Genomic DNA, 21,488 nt, shown 5'->3' with positions numbered 1-21,488 from the left:
CCAGCCTCTGTTGCTAATTAAATCCCCCCTAAGTTCCCCCTGCGCTCTGCAATCCCCCATAAATCACAGCCGCGCTGTGCGGGCTGTGTTTACCTCTGTATTGTCACTCTGCGTGCTCCCTCCGCCTCCTGCATAGCTCCGGTCCCGCCCGCGTCCCTTCCCTCCAATCAACGGGGAGGGAAGGGACGCGGACCGAAGCTATGCAGGAGGCGGGTGGGAGCGGCAGACTGACAGTACAGAGATAAACACAGCCCGCTGTGACACACTGCGTGTCGGCAGCGCGGCTGTGATTTATGGGGGATAGCAGAGCGCGGGGGGGGGGGGGGGGGGCGCTTAGGGGGGGATTGAAACTTCCCCTCTCACTGAGGTAATGGGAACCCGAGTTAAGAGTGATATGGAGGCCATCATATTTACGTCCATTTAAACAATACAAATTACCTGGCTGTCCCCCTGATCCTGTGCCGCTAATACTTTTAGCCATAGACCCTGAACAAGCATGAAGTTCAGATGTTATGACTAAACTCTGACTGGATTAGCCACATACCTGTTTTAGGGTTGAGACTCAGTGACACTACAAGACTGCCAGACAACTGGTAATGTTTAAAAGGAAATATTGTGGCAGCTTCCATATCACTCTTACCTCAGGTTAACTTTAAAGTATACCTAAACTGAGGGACACATAGAGGCTGCCATATTTATTTCCTTTTAAACAATACAGATTGCCTGGCTGTCCTGCTGATCCTCTGTCTCTAATACTCGTAGCCATAGACCCTGAACAAGCATGCATATCAGATGTTTCTGATTGAAGTCAGACTGGATTAGCCACTTTTTTGTTTCAGGTGTGTGATTTGGACACTACTGTAGCCATAGAGATCAGCATGACACCAGTCAACAGGTATTAGTTAAAAGGAAATAAATATGGCAGCCACCACTTCCCTCTCATTTCAGGTAAGGACACCTGTAAAGACTTATTTCCTATGAATCTGTAACTTACAGTGGGTATTATTAATCTGTCTGCTCTGTACCGCTTAAGGTGCCCAAACATTATAGAACTTTATTTTGTTCTGTATGAGGGACCATTTGATTTGATCATTTTATCAAATCAGGAGAGTCTTGATTATGTTCCATTCTGCTCGATTGATGTAAATTGCCAAAACTGATCAATTTACTCGATTGGGTTGGTCAACTGTTAGGGAATTGGCTACTGTTCATGATTTCAATTGACAGAATCGTTTTTTGGTTTTAGAGCATGGAGGCACAACATCGTTCAGATCGATTTGTGCAGAATTGCAAAGGATATCGTTTTTAGTGTGTGGCCCACTAGTCGTTCTACTTTCGATCAACTACACTGTAGTTGATTGCCTAATAAACTCAATCGCTTAATTTCTCGATGGATAAGTGAGTAACATAGGGGTACATTTACTTGATAGGTTTAGTTCACCTCATCTAAGTGAGGGACTACTAAAAGTATATTCACTCCGTTTAACCTTCTGCTACCCCCCGCCCCCCCCCCATGCAAGTTGTACATTACCTGTCCACGGCCTCCAACGGCTCCGGGCACACTCCGCTCTCCATACATGCACGCCCCATGTGGTTGCCTAGTAAGGGCGCGCGTATGATGTCAGATGTCACACATGCAGCCATGTTACTAGTAAACCAGGTGGCGTGCGTGTATGGAAAACAGAGTGCATACGGAGCCAGAGGGGGACAAGCAGAGGCCGCAGACAGGTAATGTATGATTTGCACTGGGCACCAGGGGGACATTTAACATTAGGGGGATAGCGTCAAGGTGGCGAGGCGGTCGGATGCAGCGTCACAAGGCCGATTCCTGATCAACTTCAGCATGAAATTGATCAGGAATCGGCCTGCGGTGTATGGGCAGCCAACAGATCTCTCTCTAATCAGATTTGCTTAGAGAAAGAGAGAGATTTGTCTCTTGGTCGAATCTGCCCATCATCGCTAGATGTATGGCTACTTGAAGGGAAATTCTCAAGGTATCCTGTAGCTTTTCAAAACCACTCCCTGGCAACTACTTTTTACAAAGATGCATGCTGGGGCCTACCCGCAGCACACCATTCTGGCACTTAACCTCTGTCACTACTTTCAGGGAATGCTTTTGAAAATAAAGGTAATCTGGAGACTCCAGAGAAGCAAATGCTCACTCCCTGACAGCACTCTGCCATTTACATTGGTCTGCAGACAGCCAGTCAGCAAATAAAGGTGTATAAATTACACCTGTGTCTGCTGTACCAAATCTAGCAGAGCTGCAAAGATTCGGCCATAGACAAGGAGAGAGTGTTTGGTCACACATAATCTTATGTTGGGAATACACGGTTCGTTTTTTAGGTGATTAGATGGTTCAATAGATAATTTCTGACATGTCCGATCTCCCTTTCGATTCTTTCGTCCGCTCGATTTCTGATAGAAGTAAATGGAAAAAGAAAAAATGAGCGGGAGATAAGAAAATAGACTTCAGAATTGAGAGGCAAAAATGATCGAGAGGAGAAGCGCACGGCAGAAACGAGCCGTGTATTCCCAGCATTAGACTATGTGACCAGCAAGGGGGCACCGCGTGCAGGTAACGCTCTCAAGCTATGGCTATGATTAAAGGAGTCAGGCGTTGAGGGACATGCCGGCTGCAAGGGGCTGGATGAAAGCACTGGGTAAGTAGATCTAAAGGTAGCATAAAACATCTGATGACTCCTTTAAGATGTAAAATACATGTAAAACACATACATATAAGAAGTACGTTTCTTCAAGTGTAAAATGAGCTATAAATCACGTCTCCTATATGAGAAATGTACATTTTGTTTATATGTTTTCATGCATTTTACATTTTTTTAATTTTTTGCAACAGTGGTCTTTTAATGCATTTGTATTACCACGTACTTTTATAAATGCACCTGTTATGTGAGGAGAAAACTATTTACATACTTTGCCTTAAAATTAGGTAAAATAGTTTGAAACTAAACCCCACTAAATAGAGTGCACACCGAAATTAATTATACCAGCAATACTCTGCTACCCAAGCCGGGATTTATATGTAGTGTGGCATTTGCGTTACATTTACTCATTAAATGGACTTACTGAAATGCCATGGCTCCGGCCTCCAAAGTACATCGCGTAGGGGACTGTTCATTGAGCTTTCGAAAAAGCTGCTTGGCTTGGTTTTGATACTGTTGCAGATCTCTGCCTGACTGAAACATAAGCAGGACACTTACTAAATAGAATAATATGCTTTAAAAATAGCAGGTGAATTAACAAATGAGATGTAACTAGTATTCTGGATACTTTTTTGTGTTGTATTGGTTCTACTACACAGAGAGAAAAAGAGAAAGAAAGAATGAGACATATGCAATTCACTTTTTCACCAGAGTTTTCTCCTAGGACAGTGTTTCTCAAACCTGTCTTTGGGACTCCCCAACGATGCAGGCTTTACCTCACCTATGCACAGGTGGGGTAATTAGTGTCTCAGCTACATGGAATTCACCTAGCTGAGACACTAATTAGCCCACCTGTGCATATGTGAGGTTGGCACCATTGGAGAGTCATGAGGACAAGTTTGAGAAATGCTGTCCTAGGAGATAATTTTTGGTCTTCATTTTAGATTAACCTTTTAGCACTTTGCAATGGAAAAAAAGTACCAAAAGTAGGTGAAAAAGTACTATCAAAATTACTTAGAATTTTTTTTATTTTGCTCTTTGGTGGTTTAAAACGTATTGTATTGACAAGTTTGAAAATATCACCTAGGAGAAAATGCAGGAGAAAAAGTGAATTGCATATGGGCGAGAAAGAGCACGCGCGTGTTGCTGTTGGGCAGCTTTATCAATAGTACCAAAACTGTGAGGGTATCTATACAAATGAAAAAAAAAAAAAAGGGAAGGGTCCATTCAAAGTTAGTAAACTTTATTAACATATACCAAAAAAGTTCCAAGCTTCCACATTTTAAGCAGCATGCATGCAAATTTCCATGGTGCAGCAAGAGGGATTCAGATGCGTTCTAGCATTACAAGTGCCAGCAGGCCCGAATTTACCTCACAGGAGCCTACAGGCACAGATGTCCTGGCACCTTAGATTTCGGCCTCAAAGAATCTCCAAACCTCTACCAAATTGCACCGCAAGTGTGCTGGCTGTCCTCCCTTAATTGCTTTACCTGTCAGATAGCTACAGGTGCCTCTTACTATTAGACAGAAGTACCTTCAATATTAAGTAGCTAGAGGAACCTCAGTATTAGGTAGGAAGAGGTGCCCCTCACTGAATGGAGATCTCGTCAGCGGAATGCTGAGAGCAGGGCGAGTAACCCCTTATTTACACTCATTAGGACTCTGCCTAGGGAAGGAGGCGCTCGGGTTGCAGAGTGAGCCGCCTTTCCATCATGAGGCACCTGTAGGCACGTGCCTACAGTGCCTTATGGTAAATCCAGCCCTGAGTGCCAGTACTGCGTCTTGTAGGCACAAATGGAAACTAAGCCTTAGGAGATTTCTAGAAATCATGCAGAACTCTTTCAGACTTCTTAAGAAAAACAAAAGTTTGCTTTTCTAAAACAGAAAATTTGCGATAATTCAGGTTGGAGTGAGCTTGAGATGTCTTCCAGAGAAACACTGCTGAATATATGCAAGGTGCACGGTCCTTCTAAAACAGGAAGAGATAGGTAGGGTTTTCAAAATTGGTGCAGTCTGTGAGAGAATCCTCTGCGTGAGATGAGATGTATTGTAGCAGCTGTAACATAGAAAGGGCTCAGGCACACTATAAGCGCTTTTCTGAGCACTTTTTAGACATCAGAGCTTTCTGAGAGCTTTTAAAAAAAATGCTCCCAATGACTATTACTTTAGAAATTACTTATCGCTGTAAAATCGTGCGCCCCCCTGACGAAGCCAACGATACTGCGGTAGGGAACCGCTCTCCACCATGGGCCGCCACCCAGCAGCACAGCATCCAGTGACGTTTGTGACATCTGCCACCCATTCGGTGGCCCGTCTGGATAGGCTTACCAACTGGCCGGTCCTAGCACTCTCCGGTGCCCGGAGTTGATGCACATACACACTGGGAGAGATCTATCGGATGCCATATGCTAAACAGCTCTCTGTCCCTTTGCTGGATCCAGCAACACTGTGAACTGTCCAAGGAGTGGGTGAGATGCACCTATGTGTGACTTACTAACTGTCTGCTACATGTTTTGTGCAAAGCTGAACTAACACATGTGATGTGATGTACAGGGAGATCCTGGTTGTCACCCGCTGTTTAGCTGTTTGGCTGGGACCGAGGTGATATTTTGGCTTGTGTTTGCTGCTAACTGTCACTGTTGTGCACTCGCTCAGATCTGCTGCTGCTACTAACACTAATGGCTTCTAACTCTAAGCATTATGACAACTGGTGGAAATGTTTATGTGCAAAAAAGGACTGAAGAGTAGCTTACTCATCAAACAACCATTTGTCCCAATCTGGACAGCATCTGATCCCCTAGTACCCTATGTGTGTGTATGGTGCACCAGTGAGTGGGGTGTGCTTTGCATATGTTGCGGGGTGGCCATCCCATGCGTTTTTAATTTGCAAATTGTCTTAGTGAGTTTCGTAATGTTAATAAAGGAATAATTTTGTATTTTTCTTAGTTGCGGACATTCGTTTTTTATGACACGCATGTCAGCTTTATTAAGCCACTTCAAACTTTGATAGGTAGGGTTTTCAAAATTGGTGCAGTCTGTGAGAGAATCCTCTGCATGAGATAAGATGTATTGTAGCAGCTTTAACATAGAAAGGGCTCAGGCACACTATAAGCGCTTTCCTGAGCACATTTTAGCCAGAGTTTTCTGAGAGCTTAAAAAAAAAAAAAAAAAAAAAAAAAAATGCTCCCAATGACTTACTTTATAAATTATTTATCGCTGCAAAATCGTGCACGTTTTCCACAATCGCAATTTTATGTCAATGGGAGCGGTTTTTGAAAAGCTCTCAGAAAGCTCTGATGGCCAAAAAGTGCTCAGAAGAGTGCTTTAAGTGTGTCTGAGCCCAAAAGGAGGACTCACAATATTTTAATGCTAAAACAGCAGCTGTCAAAATACAGCTTAGGATAGTGTGGACTGAATGATATCAATCCAGATATTACTGCTCTCATAGAATAACATGGCTCTCCTATCTCACAGTATTCTGTAGCTCACAAAAGTGAGTACACCTCTGACATTTGTAAATATTTTTATTACAGGTAGTCTCCGACTTCAAGCACCCGAACAACCCAAAATAGGAACAAGTAACAACAAAAAAGAGACCTCTTATCGTTTTTGAAAAAAGTCAATTTTAAAAAAATTCTAAGAAAATGTTTTCTCTCAACGTGGCAAAATTACATTTTGCAGCAATACAATATACTACATAGCGAGTTCCAAGTTCTGCATACACATCTTAAACCATGCTTGTGATCCAGCTTGGACCCTCTGGAAGTTTGCATGGATAATGTGAAATGCAGAGTGTCAAAGTGGAGGCAGAGGTGACACAGAGGGGGACACTGGAGGTAGGTACAGGGGACTGAGATGGCACACAGAGTTCCGACTTAAGAACAAATTCAGGTTAAAGAGACTCTAACAAAATTTTGAGCCTTATTTCTTCTATCCTATAAGTTCCTATACCTGTTCTAATGTGGTCTGTCTTACTGCAACCTTTTCTAGTTGCACAGTCTTTGTAATAAATCTTATCTTCTTTCCTCTGTCGGCGGCTGAGGCTGGAATGTGTGTAATGTGCAGCACTGCTTGTCATTGGCAGAAGCTTTACACACCCACTCCAAGCTCTGCATGAGTCACACAGTAAGCTAGTTCTCAGCCTATGATACTGTGGTTAGAAGCCAGTCTTGTTTGTAAACACTGCCTAAAACTGTTAATTAAAAGCCAGGATTGCAGCAGGGAGTGGCAGAAACAGCACAGAGGGGCCCAGGAGAACATAATGAAGAGAATGGTATGCTTTTTATTGTAAAAATTTTAGAGTACAGATTCTCTTTAAGCGCATAAATACAGTCCCATCTTGTTCGTTAATCGGGGACTACCTGTATATCTTATGTTAGTTCCCGCGCTACTTCAGAGCAAATTGTGTTATATCATTTGTATAACAGTATACATTCTGTCTCATTAAAACAACAACACAGCCATTAAAATCTAAACTTCTGTAAATAAAGGTGCGTACACCCCGAAAAAAAGAATGTCAAATTTATGCCCCAATTGTCAATATTTTGTTCGATCCAAACAATGTGTAGCAAGCACCTATGGTGGACCGAGGAAAAAGTGAGACGTGCTCTCCACTCCAGTCACCTGTGCACTACAGGTATCTTCACAAATAGCCGTTCCAATGAGTCAGCACCGTCTTCAATAAATAAGCTCTTTTATTAGTATCAAAGTATCATTAAAATCAAGGAGATCAAGCAACCAGCGACAGCTCCGCTGTTTCGGGCAGTCTGTTCGTCCACCATTATTTTCCAGCTCTGCCTTAAAGAGAACCTAAACTGGGAAGGATATGGATTTTTCCTTTTACAATAATACCAGTTGCCTGACTCTATCCTGCTGATCCGGTGTCTCTAATGCTGTGAATACACTATTCGTTTTTGAGCCATTTAGATAGCTCGATAGATAATTTCCGACATGTCCGATCTCCCCAGGGCTGTGGAGTCGGTACAAAAATCCACCGACTCCTCAGGTAACAATTCCACCGACTCAGACTCCGACTCCTCTAATTTGCATATTACAATTTTGTTCATTGAACGTGTGTAACATGAAATGCATCTCTTAACTGCCAACTCTTAGGAATTTTAAAAAACAACAGTGAGAAGGATAAGGAGGCTGCCATATTTATTCCCTTTAAAACAATACCAGTTACTTGGCTAGCCGGCTGATCTTCTGACTCTAATACTTTTAGTCATAGACTAAAACTAGTCCTTGGTAAGAGTACTTGTAGCAGACAGGAACAAAGAACATCTATCAGGCCCTAGGCAATGTGACTGTGGGTACATGTAAGAGTGATGTGCCGGTACTCTGCAGGGGAATGAGGGGATTCTTCCTCTATTACACATTCTTCATGCACAATCTGAACATGGATTAGGCCCTAGGCAATGTAACTGTGGGTACATGTAAGAGTGTTGTGTACAGGTACTCTGCAGGAGAATGAGGCTACTCTTCCTCTATTACACATTCTTCATGTACAATATGAACCAGGTTTATGGGTGATAGACAACACCTCTGTGTTCAATGTGCACAACATTCTCAGTGGATTCCCTGCAGCTCTGTGGGGTGCGCATATGTAGAGTAAAGTACTACTGTGTAATAAAGTAAACCTGAGACAGATTAAATTAAAGTCTTATACATACATGGGGCTTCCTCCAGCCCCCTTCAGGCTAATCAGTGCCTCGCTGTTCTCCTCCACCACCTAGATCTTCATCTATGGGCCCAGGTACTTGAGCCAGTCGGGCGTAGTGCGCATGCACACACTCCGCCACTGGGAGCGTACTACACCTGCGCAGCACTATTGCACAGGTGCAGAATGTTCCTGGCCGTGGGAGCGGCACTCGGCCGGACTGCGCTGACTGGCTGAATTACCGGGACTCATAGCAGAAGATCCAGGTGACTGAAGAGGACAGCTACTGGATTAGCCTGAAGGTGGCTGGAGGAAGCCCCAGGTATGTATAAAACTTTTCATTTAATCCGTCTCAGGTACCCTTTAGTTTGTAGTCACCAAACCAAATTTTAACAACATATCAAATTATTCGATTTCATGAGCAAAGGGAGTGCATACATTTGCATAAACCAGCAACAACACAGAATTATTTCCATCTTATTGACCATCTCTATTATTGACACAGCTACAGATCAGGCTTTATTCTTACAGCATAGATATAGATATATATATAAAAAATATATATATATATATATATAAAAATATATATATATATATATATATATATATATATATAAAAATATATATATATATATATATATATATAAAAATATATATATATATATATATATATATATATATATATATATATATATATATATATATATATATATATATATATATATATATATATATATAAAAATATATATATATATATATATATATAAAAATATATATATATATAAAAATATATATATAAATATATATATATATATATATATATATATATATATATATATATATAAATATATATATATATATATATATATATAAAAATATATATATATATATATATATATATATATATAAAAAATATTATATATATATATAAATATATATATATATATATATATATATATATATATATATATATATATAAAAATATATATATATATATATATATATAAAAATATATATATATATATATATAAAATATATATATATATATATAAAAATATATATATATATATATAAAAATATATATATATATATATATATAAAAATATATATATATATATATATATATATATATATATAAAAATATATATATATATATAAAAATATATATATATATATATATATATAAAAATATATATATATATATATATATATATATATATATATATATATATATATATATAAAAATATATATATAAAAATATATATTATTATTATTTTTTATTTATATAGCGCCAACATATTCCGCAGCGCTTTACAAAGCACAATAAGACGACAAGGGGAACATAGATACAACTAACAAATATACAATATAAAAAAAAAAATATATATATATATATATATATATATATATATATATATATAAAAATATATTATATATACATATACATATATACAAAACATACATACGGTAAGGTCTTTTCCAGGAGTCGGAAGAACAGCAACCCTGAGACTTGTCTCCCTCCATTTCCAACTGGACAGGATACTAGTTAAAAGAATTAACATAATTGATTAGGCAGGCACCCTACATAAGGCAGCATTCCCTTACCCTCATCAGTAATAAAAAAGACCACACAGAATGATGCTTCAAATAATTTTTATTAACAATACATCAGGGTGGGTAGTAAGGGTGCTGTCCTTCCGACTCCTGGAAAAGACCTTACCGTAAGTAAGTTTTGTCTTTCCAGGACGTCTCAGGACAGCAACCCTGAGATGATAAACAAGACATAATTAGGGAGGGATTACAGCCTGCAAAACTCTTCTACCAAAACATAAGTCAGAGTTAGAGGTTAAATCAAGTCTATAATGCTTAACAAAGGTATTGTGGCTTGACCAGGTTGCAGCTTCACAGATTTATTAATAGTAGCCCCTGCTCTCTCTGCCCAGGAAGTAGAAACCACTCTGGTTGAATGACCTTTCGCTAGTCCTGATAACTGCTTGCCCTGGTGCAAGTAAGATAAAGCAATAGCTTGTCTGATCCATCTTGCAATAGGTTTCTTTAGATGGCTGCTTTCCGGCAAAGAGAACCAACAAAGCATTGGACTTCCTCCAATTCTTGGATCTCTGAAGATATTCATTCAATTAGACACCTTCTTAACACCTAGACAGTGCAACCTTTCTTCCTTTCGATTTGATGAATTACTGCAAAAAGATGGTAAAAAGATCTCTCGAGATCTATGAATTTATATACAATCTTAGGTCAGATAAACGTTTGTACATTTGATCAATAGTAATAGGTCTTTTGTTCCTTGGTAATGCCCATAGCCCTATGCATAGCTTCAAATAACTCATTCATAAATTCTGTGGAAAAACGAATTTCTGAGACTTAACGCCTTTACCCTCAGATGCGTCTACTTCGCCCTGTGGTAACTCTTCCAATAATAGATATCCACTCTCCCTTTAGACATCAAATTTATCTGAATCAACCTCAACTTTCTACCTCTTGAGGAGATCTGTTAGGAGGATTTAGAAGGACCAGCAATAGGTGCATCAGAAGTAGAAGGGGTAAATGTCGGTGTAACATCTGAATTAGAAAGTATGAAAGCAGATTCTTCAATTTCTTTAATAGCAAAGGACATCTCTGATCTCAACCATCCCATCAAATCTTTAAGCTGTGTAGGGGATTCATCTTTCACTACCTTTTCAGTGCATAATTGACACAGGTGTTCTGCAGAATCAGGCATACGGTCACTGCACATTTCCTAGATTTAGACACCGCTTCAGAAGACACTGCATGCTTATCAGGTTTGACAGCTTAGTCCAGTGGTTCTCAAACTTTTCCAGGTGAGGGCACCCTTGGTGACTTTGAAATTTTTTCAAGGCACCCCTTGACAAAACCAAATACCGAAATGCTGTTATGACACAACACCAGTTAGTATTTGTTCTAGTATAAGTTACAGTGGCTTGAAAAGTATACATATAAAAATTGCACATAATTCGATTTGGTAAAATTATTGTATTTATTGTATTTATAGGTGCGGACATATTACTATTACACAGCACTGGACAATAAATAGAAAACATACAATGTTAACAAGGGGTGTCGGACAGAGAGGTAGACATGTTAACAAACCACTTTAGTTTACCTAATGAGAAGTATGAGCCTGTTGGGCACTGCACAACTTTTCAAACCTTGGAATCAGATTTGATACAGCCAGCCTCATTTCCTTTTCCACTTCAAGTTTTGAACGATACTTGCTCTTAATCACAGCAACTGCTGAAAAACCAGCCTCGCATAGATATGAGGTTGCAAATGGAATTAAAATGCGCTTGGCTTTCGCACTCAGTAGGGGATATTCATTAGCAATTGTTATCCAAAAATCAGTTAGGTCCATGTGAGAAAATTTGGCTTTTAAATTTATGTCACAGGACAATTCAATGAAACTTTCTTGTTCGGCAGAAGTAAAATCTGATGGAATCTCATTCCGAAATGGGTCTTGGACCCATGCATATTTATTACAATCTTCTGGGAAGTATTTTTCAAACCAGTAACTGAGCTGTGTGAGGTGGTATTCAAAAACACATTTCAGTTCATGGTCCAAGGATAGGTCATTGGATGTAATGAAATCATGCATCAATGGGAAACAGTCCTTCCAATCATTTTCTTCTAATTTCCTCCTCCAAAGTATTAATTTTTTTTTAAATGCTGATATCTTCTCAGAAAGTTTCAGAATGTGTGTGTTCTTTCCCTGTAGGGAGAGATTTAAAACATTCAATTTTTGGAAGACATCACACAAGTATGCTAATTTTGCCAAGAAACCTGTATCTAAGAAGTGTCTGCCACACTCATGATCTTCTTCTTCAAGATAGGAGTAGAGTTCTTGACGCAATTCAAAAACACGAGACAGTACATTGCCACGAGAGAGCCATCGTGAGCTACAGTAGTACAATAAGGATGTATGCTCAGATCCCATATCCTCACACATTTTTTTAAAAAAACGTGCTTTCTGTGGTCGAGTTTTAATGTAATTTACAACTTTTAAGACATTTTCCATTACTAGGTTAAGTGGAGGACTGAGTTGCTTTGAGGCAAGTGCTTCTCTGTGGATAACACAGTGGGTCCAGAGTGCATCAGGAGCTTTATTTCTTACAAGTGCCTGTAAGCCTCCATAACAGCCAGACATAGAACGACCTCCATCCGTGCAAACTCCAACACACTTTGTCCAGTCCAGGTTGTTGTCACTCATAAAAGTGTCCAGAATATTGAACAAGTCTTGTCCCTTTATACCTGCCGTAATACTTTTACAAAACAGGAGGTCTTCCATGATTTTGTCTTCATCAATAAATCTTGCATAGCAGATCAAATGAGCATCTTTGTGGCTGTCAGTTGCCTCATCAAGCTGTAATCCAAATTCCTTTCCCTTCATTTTTTCAGTAATTTGATCATTGAGATCTTCGGCCATGCATTCAATTCTCCGACTAACAGTACTGTTGGATAAAGGTATTTTGGAAAGCAGTTTTCCTGTAGATTCTCCAGCCATAAGTGCGACCATCTCCATAGCAGCTGGTAAAATCAGATCCTCTGCAATGGTGTGGGGCTTTTTACACTTTGCCACTAAATATGCTACCTTGTATGAGGCTAGCAAGGCATTTTTTGGTATTGAGGCTTGTTTCAAAAATGTTTTCTTTTGTTCTTGTATGTCACTTAATCTTCTTGCAAAAAAATCAGGAGATTTATTAGCCACATTAGGATGATTTGTTTCCAAGTGACGTTTTAGTTTACTAGGAATCATGCACTCTGGAGCCAAAACTTTGAGACATATTACACACTGCGGACGCTCTTCTTGATGGATCTCCACTGAAGTAAAACCAAAGTTTAGATAGGAGTCGTCATATTTCCGACATTTACGTCTCTTCACACCTTTGCCACCACTAGTCTGTGGTTCACAATCTTTGTCTCCATTCCCGTGTTTCCTATTGAAGTTCAAAAACCTTTCCATTTTTAAGCACAGTTTTTGATTTTGTATAATTGTGCTTCTTGTCTTGACGTTGCAATGCGTGAGAAATCTGCAAAAGGATAAGCAAAAATATTCTTGTGGGTCTGGGTATGAACAATAGTAGCCATATTACACATCAAATGTTGCCAAATTGTATACATTGAACTTGAAGACATATTATAAGCCACATGTAGCATCAATAATATGTTGAGGAAATTACCTCCTTTAATGAGGAAACACTCCCTCTCCAAGTAGCCCATGACCACCTTGTGCAAGCCAGATGGAGGCCCTCTGGCTTGTGCATGCCGGATGGAGACTCACTGGCTGGTGCAGGCCTGATGGAGGCTCTCTGGTTTGTGCAGGCCAGATAGAGGCCCTCTGGCTTGTGCAGGCCTGATGGAGGCCCTCTGGCTTGTGCAGGCCTGATGGAGGCCCTCTGGCTTGTGCAGGCCTGATGGAGGCCCTCTGGCTTGTGCAGGCCTGATGGAGGCCCTCTGGCTTGTGCAGGCCTGATGGAGGCCCTCTGGCTTGTGCAGGCCTGATGGAGGCCCTCTGGCTTGTGCAGGCCTGATGGAGGCCCTCTGGCTTGTGCAGGCCTGATGGAGGCCCTCTGGCTTGTGCAGGCCTGATGGAGGCCCTCTGGCTTGTGCAGGCCTGATGGAGGCTCTCTGGCAGGTGCAGGCCGGATGGAGGCTCTCTGGCAGGTGCAGGCCGGATGGAGGCTCTCTGGCAGGTGCAGGCCGGATCTAGGCTCTCTGGCAGGTGCAGGCCGGATGGAGGCTCTCTGGCAGGTGCAGGCCGGATGGAGGCTCTCTGGCTTGTGCAGGCCTGATGGAGGCTCTCTGGCTTGTGCAGGCCTGATGGAGGCCCTCTGGCTTGTGCAGGCCTGATGGAGGCCGTCTGGCAGGTGCAGGCCGGATGGAGGCTCTCTGGCAGGTGCAGGCCGGATGGAGGCTCTCTGGCAGGTGCAGGCCGGATGGAGGCTCTCTGGCAGGTGCAGGCCGGATGGAGGCTCTCTGGCAGGTGCAGGCCGGATGGAGGCTCTCTGGCAGGTGCAGGCCGGATGGAGGCTCTCTGGCAGGTGCAGGCCGGATGGAGGCTCTCTGGCAGGTGCAGGCCGGATGGAGGCTCTCTGGCAGGTGCAGGCCGGATGGCTGGTGACAGCGCTGGAGTGAGGTCATGTGTAGTATATTTCCCCACAAAATGCATTCAGATGGTCAGCAGATTTCCCAAAAAAGAGAGGGCCTGACGGGCAGGTCGATAGATGTCCCCAGTTTAGGTAGCCAGGTCTATAGGTGTCCCCAGTTTAGGTAGGCAGGTCTATACGTGTTCCCAGTTTAGGTAGGCAGGTCTATAGGTGTCCCCAGTTTAGGTAGGCAGGTCTATACGTGTTCCCAGTTTAGGTAGGCAGGTCTATACGTGTTCCCAGTTTAGGTAGGCAGGTCTATAGGTGTCCCCAGTTTAGGTAGGCAGGTCTATAGGTGTCCCCAGTTTAGGTAGGCAGGTCTATACGTGTTCCCAGTTTAGGTAGGCAGGTCTATACGTGTTCCCAGTTTAGGTAGGCAGGTCTATAGGTGTCCCCAGTTTAGGTAGGCAGGTCTATACGTGTTCCCAGTTTAGGTAGGCAGGTCTATACGTGTCCCCAGTTTAGGTAGGCAGGTCTATAGATGTCCCCAGTTTAGGTAGGCAGGTCTACAAGTGTCGTCCCCAGTTAGGTAGGCAGGTCTATAAGTGCCCCCAGCCTGGAAGGGGGGCAGTGGGCACAGAGCGGTGGGAAGCCCCACCCCCTCACCTAGGGCCCTCCCTTCCGCGCTCCCCCCTCTATAATTGCACCCAGCAGCGGCAGCGAGCAGGAATCACTTACTGAGAATCATACCATCTTGCGTGCCGCTGCTGGTCTGGTCTTCTGCACTGCACTGTCCAATCACTCTCTCACAGGAAGTACAGTGAGAGTGTGATTGGATTGTGTCAGTGCAGAAGACCAGACCACCAGCGGCACGCAGAGCTATCGATCTCTCGGTAAGCTGTTCCCCGCTGCTGCCGCTGGCTAGCTGCAATTCTGGGCCCTAGGTGAGAGCGTGGAAGGAGCGGGCCCTAGGTGAGGAAGAGGGGGGAGGCTTCCCCCCCTCCCCGCCACTCTGTGTCCACTTCCCCCCTTCCTGCGCTGTGCCCCCTCCTTTTCAGCACTGGGGCCCCCAGGGGCAAGAGGCCTACCAGGCAAAAACCCGAGCTTCCGCCGGGCCTGTCTGAGCCTGCGTGTGAGGCCTCAGAGCAGCCCTACAGGTAACACACAGGTAACATAGTGTGTGCAAGTTTAAAGGGAAGATCCGCGCTGCCCAAAAAAAAAAAACTGCACTTACCTGGGGCTTCTTCCAGCTCCTGGCAGTCGATCGGTGCCCTCGGCTTCCGGGTCGGCTTCCTGTGCGCTCCAGGGCGCGGGTCACGTGGGGTACATGACGTCATCAGGTCTCTACTGCGCAGGCGCAGAACTCCTGCGCCTGCGCAGTAGAGACCCGATGACATCACGTACCCCACGTGACCCGCGCCCTGGAGCGCACAGGAAGCCGACCCGGAAGCCGAGGGCACCGATCGACTGCCAGGAGCTGGAAGAAGCCCCAGGTAAGTGCAGTTTGGTTTTTTTGGGCAGCGCGGATCTTCCCTTTAAGCACCGCGTGTAATGCTATATGACGCCGCTTGATGAATCAAGCCCAATTTGTGTGGCCAAAGAGCAAGCAGACTCAACCCCAAATGCTCCCCCCCCCCCAAGTAAACACCATGTATGGAGCCAAACATCAAGCAACTCCCTACCCCCCCCCCCCCCCCCCCCCCCGATATCATCACATGCTGGCAGGGTCGGACTGGGACACTAAGGGCCCACCAAGGAAGGTTCAGCGCGCCGCAGCAAAAATAAATGGGTGTCACCACGCACTGGAACATCGGCGTGGCCATGCCAATGGTAGGGATTAGATTGTGAGCTCCTTTGAGGGACAGTTAGTGACAAGACAATATATATATATATATATATATATATATATATATATATATATATATATATATATATATATATATATATATATATATATATATATATATATATATATATATATATATATATATATATATATATATATATATATATATATATATATATATATATATATATATATATATATATATATATATATACACACTGTACAGCACTGCGTAATATGTCGGCGCTGTATAAATACTAAATAATAATAATGGGCAGACTTAAAGGGAACCTTAACCGGCGGGGGAAAAAAAAATCACTTACCTGGGGGCTTTGCCAAGCCTCCTGCAGCCGTCCGGTGCCCGCGCCGGTCCTTCGGTGCCCTCCGGTCTCCCTCCGCCGCTAAGTTTCGTTTTCGGACGACTGCCAGTCGTCCTCGGGCCACTTCCGCATTCCTAGTCGTAAACTGCAGTAAAGCGCGTCCGCATGACGCGTTTGGCGTCATGCACATGACACGTTTGGCGTCATGCGGACGCGCTTTACTGCAGTTTACGACGAGGAATGCGGAAGAGGCCCGAGGACGACTGGCAGTCGTCCGAAAACGAAACTTAGCGGCGGAGGGAGACCGGAGGGCACCGAAGGACCGGCGCGGGCACCGGACGGCTGCAGGAGGCTTGGGAAAGCCCCCAGGTAAGTGATTTTTTTTTTCCCTCGCCGGTTAAGGTTCCCTTTAAAAAAAAAAAAAAAAAAAAAACACAAAATAAGTAGCGGTGTTATTCACAGAGATTAGGTCTGACCAGATACATTTTAGATAAAATAATCAAGTAGTTACATGCCTCATGATAATTCATCAAGTAGTTAAATGGCGGCAGATACCCCCACAAAATGCAATCTGGCTGGCGGCACATAACCCCCACAAAATGCAATCTGGCTGGCGGCACATAACCCCCACAAAATGCAATCTGGCTGGCGGCACATAACCCCCACAAAATGCAATCTGGCTGGCGGCACATAACCCCCACAAAATGCAATCTGGCTGGCGGCACATAACCCCCACAAAATGCAATCTGGCTGGCGGCACATAACCCCCACAAAATGCAATCTGGCTGGCGGCACATAACCCCCACAAAATGCAATCTGGCTGGCGGCAGATACCCCCACAAAATGTAATCTGGCTGGCAGCACATAACCCCCACAAAATGCAACCTGGCTGGCAGCATACCACTCTACCCCCCCCCCCCCCCCCCCACGTGGCCTCCCCCAACCCACTCCCCAGGTAAACATGCATCACCAAAACCTCCTTCACCAACCAGGCAATATCAGACAAATATTTGGGCATCTTAGACATGCTAGCCCAGCACACCCAACCCCCCGACCCTCTTCCCCAACCAGGAAGCAGTAGGAAACCTTACTTTTCTGTTCTCTGCGCGCCGCTCTTTGCTGGGGACAGACGATAGCCAGAAGTCCGGGAGTGAAGAGTCTCTGCTTTGATCAGCGCGGCTCTGATCTCCGGAGCATCCCAGACTGATGACGTGCCGTCCAATCAGAGATCTCTGAGAGCGAGGGGCGGCACAGCTCACACACACAAGACTCTCACACACGTGGCTACGCTGGCCATTCATAAAAAAACAATCAGCTCCACAAAGGGACACAGGCGTAGCTGTGATTCCAGCACGCAAGGACACCCAGCCGCGGCACCCCTGCAAACTGCCCGCGGCGCACTAGGGCGCCGCGGCACCCACTTTGAGAACCTATGGCTTAGTCTTATCCAACTTGCCATTCTTGGAATCTGTTTTAACAGCTTCCTAACAGTTTCTCCTTTAAAGAGAAACCGTGACCAAGAATTGAACTTCATCCCAATCAGTAGCTGATACCCACTTTTACATGAGAAATCTATTCCTTTTCACAAATGGATCCTCATCAGGGGGCTCTGTATGTCTAATATTGTGGTGAAGCCCCTCCCACAGGAGACTGAGGACTATTTTCCTGGCAGTTTCCGGTCTGTGAAACTCGTTGCATTGTGGGAAATAGCGGTTTACAGCTGTTTCCAACTGCCAGAACAAGCAGCATGTACTTCCATCTACATCACCTGCCAACAGTAAAAACGTCACCATCTGATAAATGTCAGAATGTAAATAAAAGAGAGGGAAGCTTTTAAAATGGGCAAAAGCTGACTACATTTATAGATAATTATTGTAAAAATGAAGAATTTTCACTGGGAGTTCCTCTTTAAGTGGAAGACAACACCCACCGCTATGATAGCTCTAGGCTAGGATCACAGTGGATAAGCTTATAATGCATGCATAGTAACGCAACAGTGTGAACTGCACTGGAGACCAGACATGGCCTTTTTACAAATCTGCATGCCGCTTTTTAGAATAATGCGATCAGGTACAACCCCGCACTGTGCACAGACCCATAGATTTATATGGGCAGTGAATTTCCCTGCTGAATAAATCTGCCACACGACTGAGCACTACCCTTTGTGCAGATTCAACAATTACTTTTAATACTGGAAAAATCTACTGTCCACATTGCTTAAGATTCCAGAATCTTGAAACCCTCTGCTTTACATTCACCTTTGCCCGTATATAGAGAGGGGATAAAACATACAGGGGAAATTACACTAAATACTAAGAGTGTATCTCACTGAAAAATTGTCAATCTCTACAGCCAGTAAAGGTTTAAGTGCAGGCTTGACAAATCAAACACAATTCAAAACAAATGCAATGCAGATCTGAAACCAATGCAATGCAGATCAGAAACCAATGCAATGCAGATCAGAAACCAATGCAATGCAGATCAGAAACCAATGCAATGCAGATCAGAAACAAATGCAATGCAGATCTGAACCAAAGTAATGCAGATCTGAAACAAATGCTATGCAGATCTGAAACAAAAGTAATGCAGATCTGAAACCAATGCTATGCAGATCTAAAACAAATGCTATGCAGATCTGAAACAAAAGCAATACAGATCAGAACAAATGCAATGCAGCTCTGAAACAAAAGCAATACAGATCAGAACAAATGCAACGCAGATCTGAAACAAAAGTAATGCAGATCTGAAACAAATGTAATGCAGATCTGAAACAAATTAAATGCAGATCTGAACCAAAGTAATGCAGATCTGAACCAAAGTAATGCAGATCTGAACCAAAGTAATGCAGATCTGAAACAAATGCAATACAGATCTGAACCAACGTAATGCAGATCTGAAACAAAAGCAATACAGATCAGAACAAATGCAATGCAGATCTGAAACCAATGCAATACAGATCTGAAACCAATGCAATGCAGCTCTGAAACAAATGCAATGCAGCTCTGAAACAAATGCAATGCAGCTCTGAAACAAATGCAATGCAGCTCTGAAACAAATGCAATGCAGCTCTGAAACAAATGCAATGCAGATCTGAAACAAATGCAATGCAGATCTGAAACAAATGCAATGCAGCTCTGAAACAAATGCAATGCAGCTCTGAAACAAATGCAATGCAGCTCTGAAACAAATGCAATGCAGATCTGAAACAAATGCACAATAGATCTGAACAAGTTTGAAACAAGGAACTCCTTGAAACTACCCAGAGATTCACTTCCTGAAAATTTCCATAGATTGTCAATCCCCATCGCTGCAGTTCAGGGTTGACAAATCATCTTATTATAACCCTGGGGAAGCCTATTGCTGCAATGGCAACAATTCACCTTCACCTCCTGCTTTGCACCCACTGCTAGATTGCATGGACACAGAGGACAAGAGAAAGTATAAACTTATACCAAGGAAACATCACTCTAAAATCAACCATGTGAGTGTACATCCCTTCAACGATTGGTCGGTCTCTACAGCTAGCATAGGTTTACTGCAGGCCTGACCAATCAAATGGGAAGCAAATGACTCCTGGCAACTATCATTGCCCTGCAAGTTTCCATTAGCTCACTAGATTACAGAGGAAACAAGAGAGAGGGTAAAACACACAGGGGGAAAAAATCACACTCTAATGTGAACTATATGAGTGAATATCCCTGCTGCTGGAACAAGCTTGGAAGCTCTGGTCTGTGATCCCATCTTTCCAGCATAGGGGAGAACGTCAGGAACAGTACCATTTCTTATGCTGTCTAGTTCTCCTATATTGGACTCCCCCACCAGCACCAGTCTCCCGACCATGGCTTGTGGCCCAGGGATTTCATGCATGAGCAGTGCTGCCAAGAGGACATCCATCCGGCCAAATAAACTCAGCATCTATTCCTCTTGGGTGTTTCCAGGATGGAAACCAAGTTAAAACTGAGGAACCAGGGGAGGGTGCTTGATAACCCTCAAATAATAGCCGGTATAAAGGCCTTATAACAGAAGACACATACCAGAGAGGGAGTGGAGCTTGACTCCTCAGAACTATGGGAGCAAGAGCCTGCGGACGCTTCCATGGTCAGCATACACAAGACTGACCAGGATGCACAACCCTTAAATAGGTCACCTGAAGGTTTCCGCTCAAACATAATGAAAAGGTTTGCTTTACCTTAGAAATCCACCGCATTACTGAGCAGACTAGCTCAATCAGCGGCTAAATGCGGCGAGATGTCCGCTGGGATGCACGCCGAGCCATGGAAAGCATTCTACTTCCTCCTTGGTCACGTAATGGGGAAGTCACATATCCCTCTGCGCGCGTCCTTCAGCGGAAGCCGCTCCGGCGTGTAACACAGACTGGGGGAGAAGCCGATGCAGACATCAAGCACCCGCGCTGGCTCGCCTGACCAGCGCTGACATAGGGGACACTTGTATGCTGCGGCTCCTGAAATCTATCATGGTTGGCCAGCTCTCCCCACACAACCAGCATCCTGCTGGACAGGAAAACAACTGATGAGGGTAAGGGAATGCTGCCTTATGTAGGGTGCCTGCCTAATCAATTATGTTAATTCTTTTAACTAGTATCCTGTCCAGTTGGAAATGGAGGGAGACAAGTCTCAGGGTTGCTGTCCTGAGACGTCCTGGAAATATATATATATAAAAAAAAAAAAAAAAAAAAAAAATATAATAATAATAATAATAATAATAATAATAATAATAATAATAATAATAATAATAATAATAATAATAATAATAATAATAATAATAATAATAATAATAATAATAATAATAATAATAATAATAATAATAATAATAATAATAATAATAATAATAATAATAATAATAATAATAATAATAATAAT

General features: G+C 42.8%; 1 protein-coding gene across 1 annotated transcript in view; it reads right to left on the bottom strand.

Moving 5' to 3' along the window:
- Positions 1 to 21,488, bottom strand: part of SEC22B (SEC22 homolog B, vesicle trafficking protein) — an 86,714-nt gene that overhangs the window by 46,871 nt on the left and 18,355 nt on the right. The window contains exon 2 of the mRNA XM_068242673.1: positions 3,088 to 3,197. Within this exon, the coding sequence (XP_068098774.1) occupies positions 3,088 to 3,197 (110 nt within the window). The remainder of the gene's footprint in view (positions 1 to 3,087; positions 3,198 to 21,488) is intronic.

Source organism: Hyperolius riggenbachi, chromosome 6 (assembly GCF_040937935.1).
Source record: "Hyperolius riggenbachi isolate aHypRig1 chromosome 6, aHypRig1.pri, whole genome shotgun sequence".
NCBI lineage: Eukaryota > Metazoa > Chordata > Amphibia > Anura > Hyperoliidae > Hyperolius > Hyperolius riggenbachi.
The sequence above is the reverse complement of the archived record's forward strand: the minus strand, read 5'-3'. Positions and strand labels throughout refer to the sequence as shown.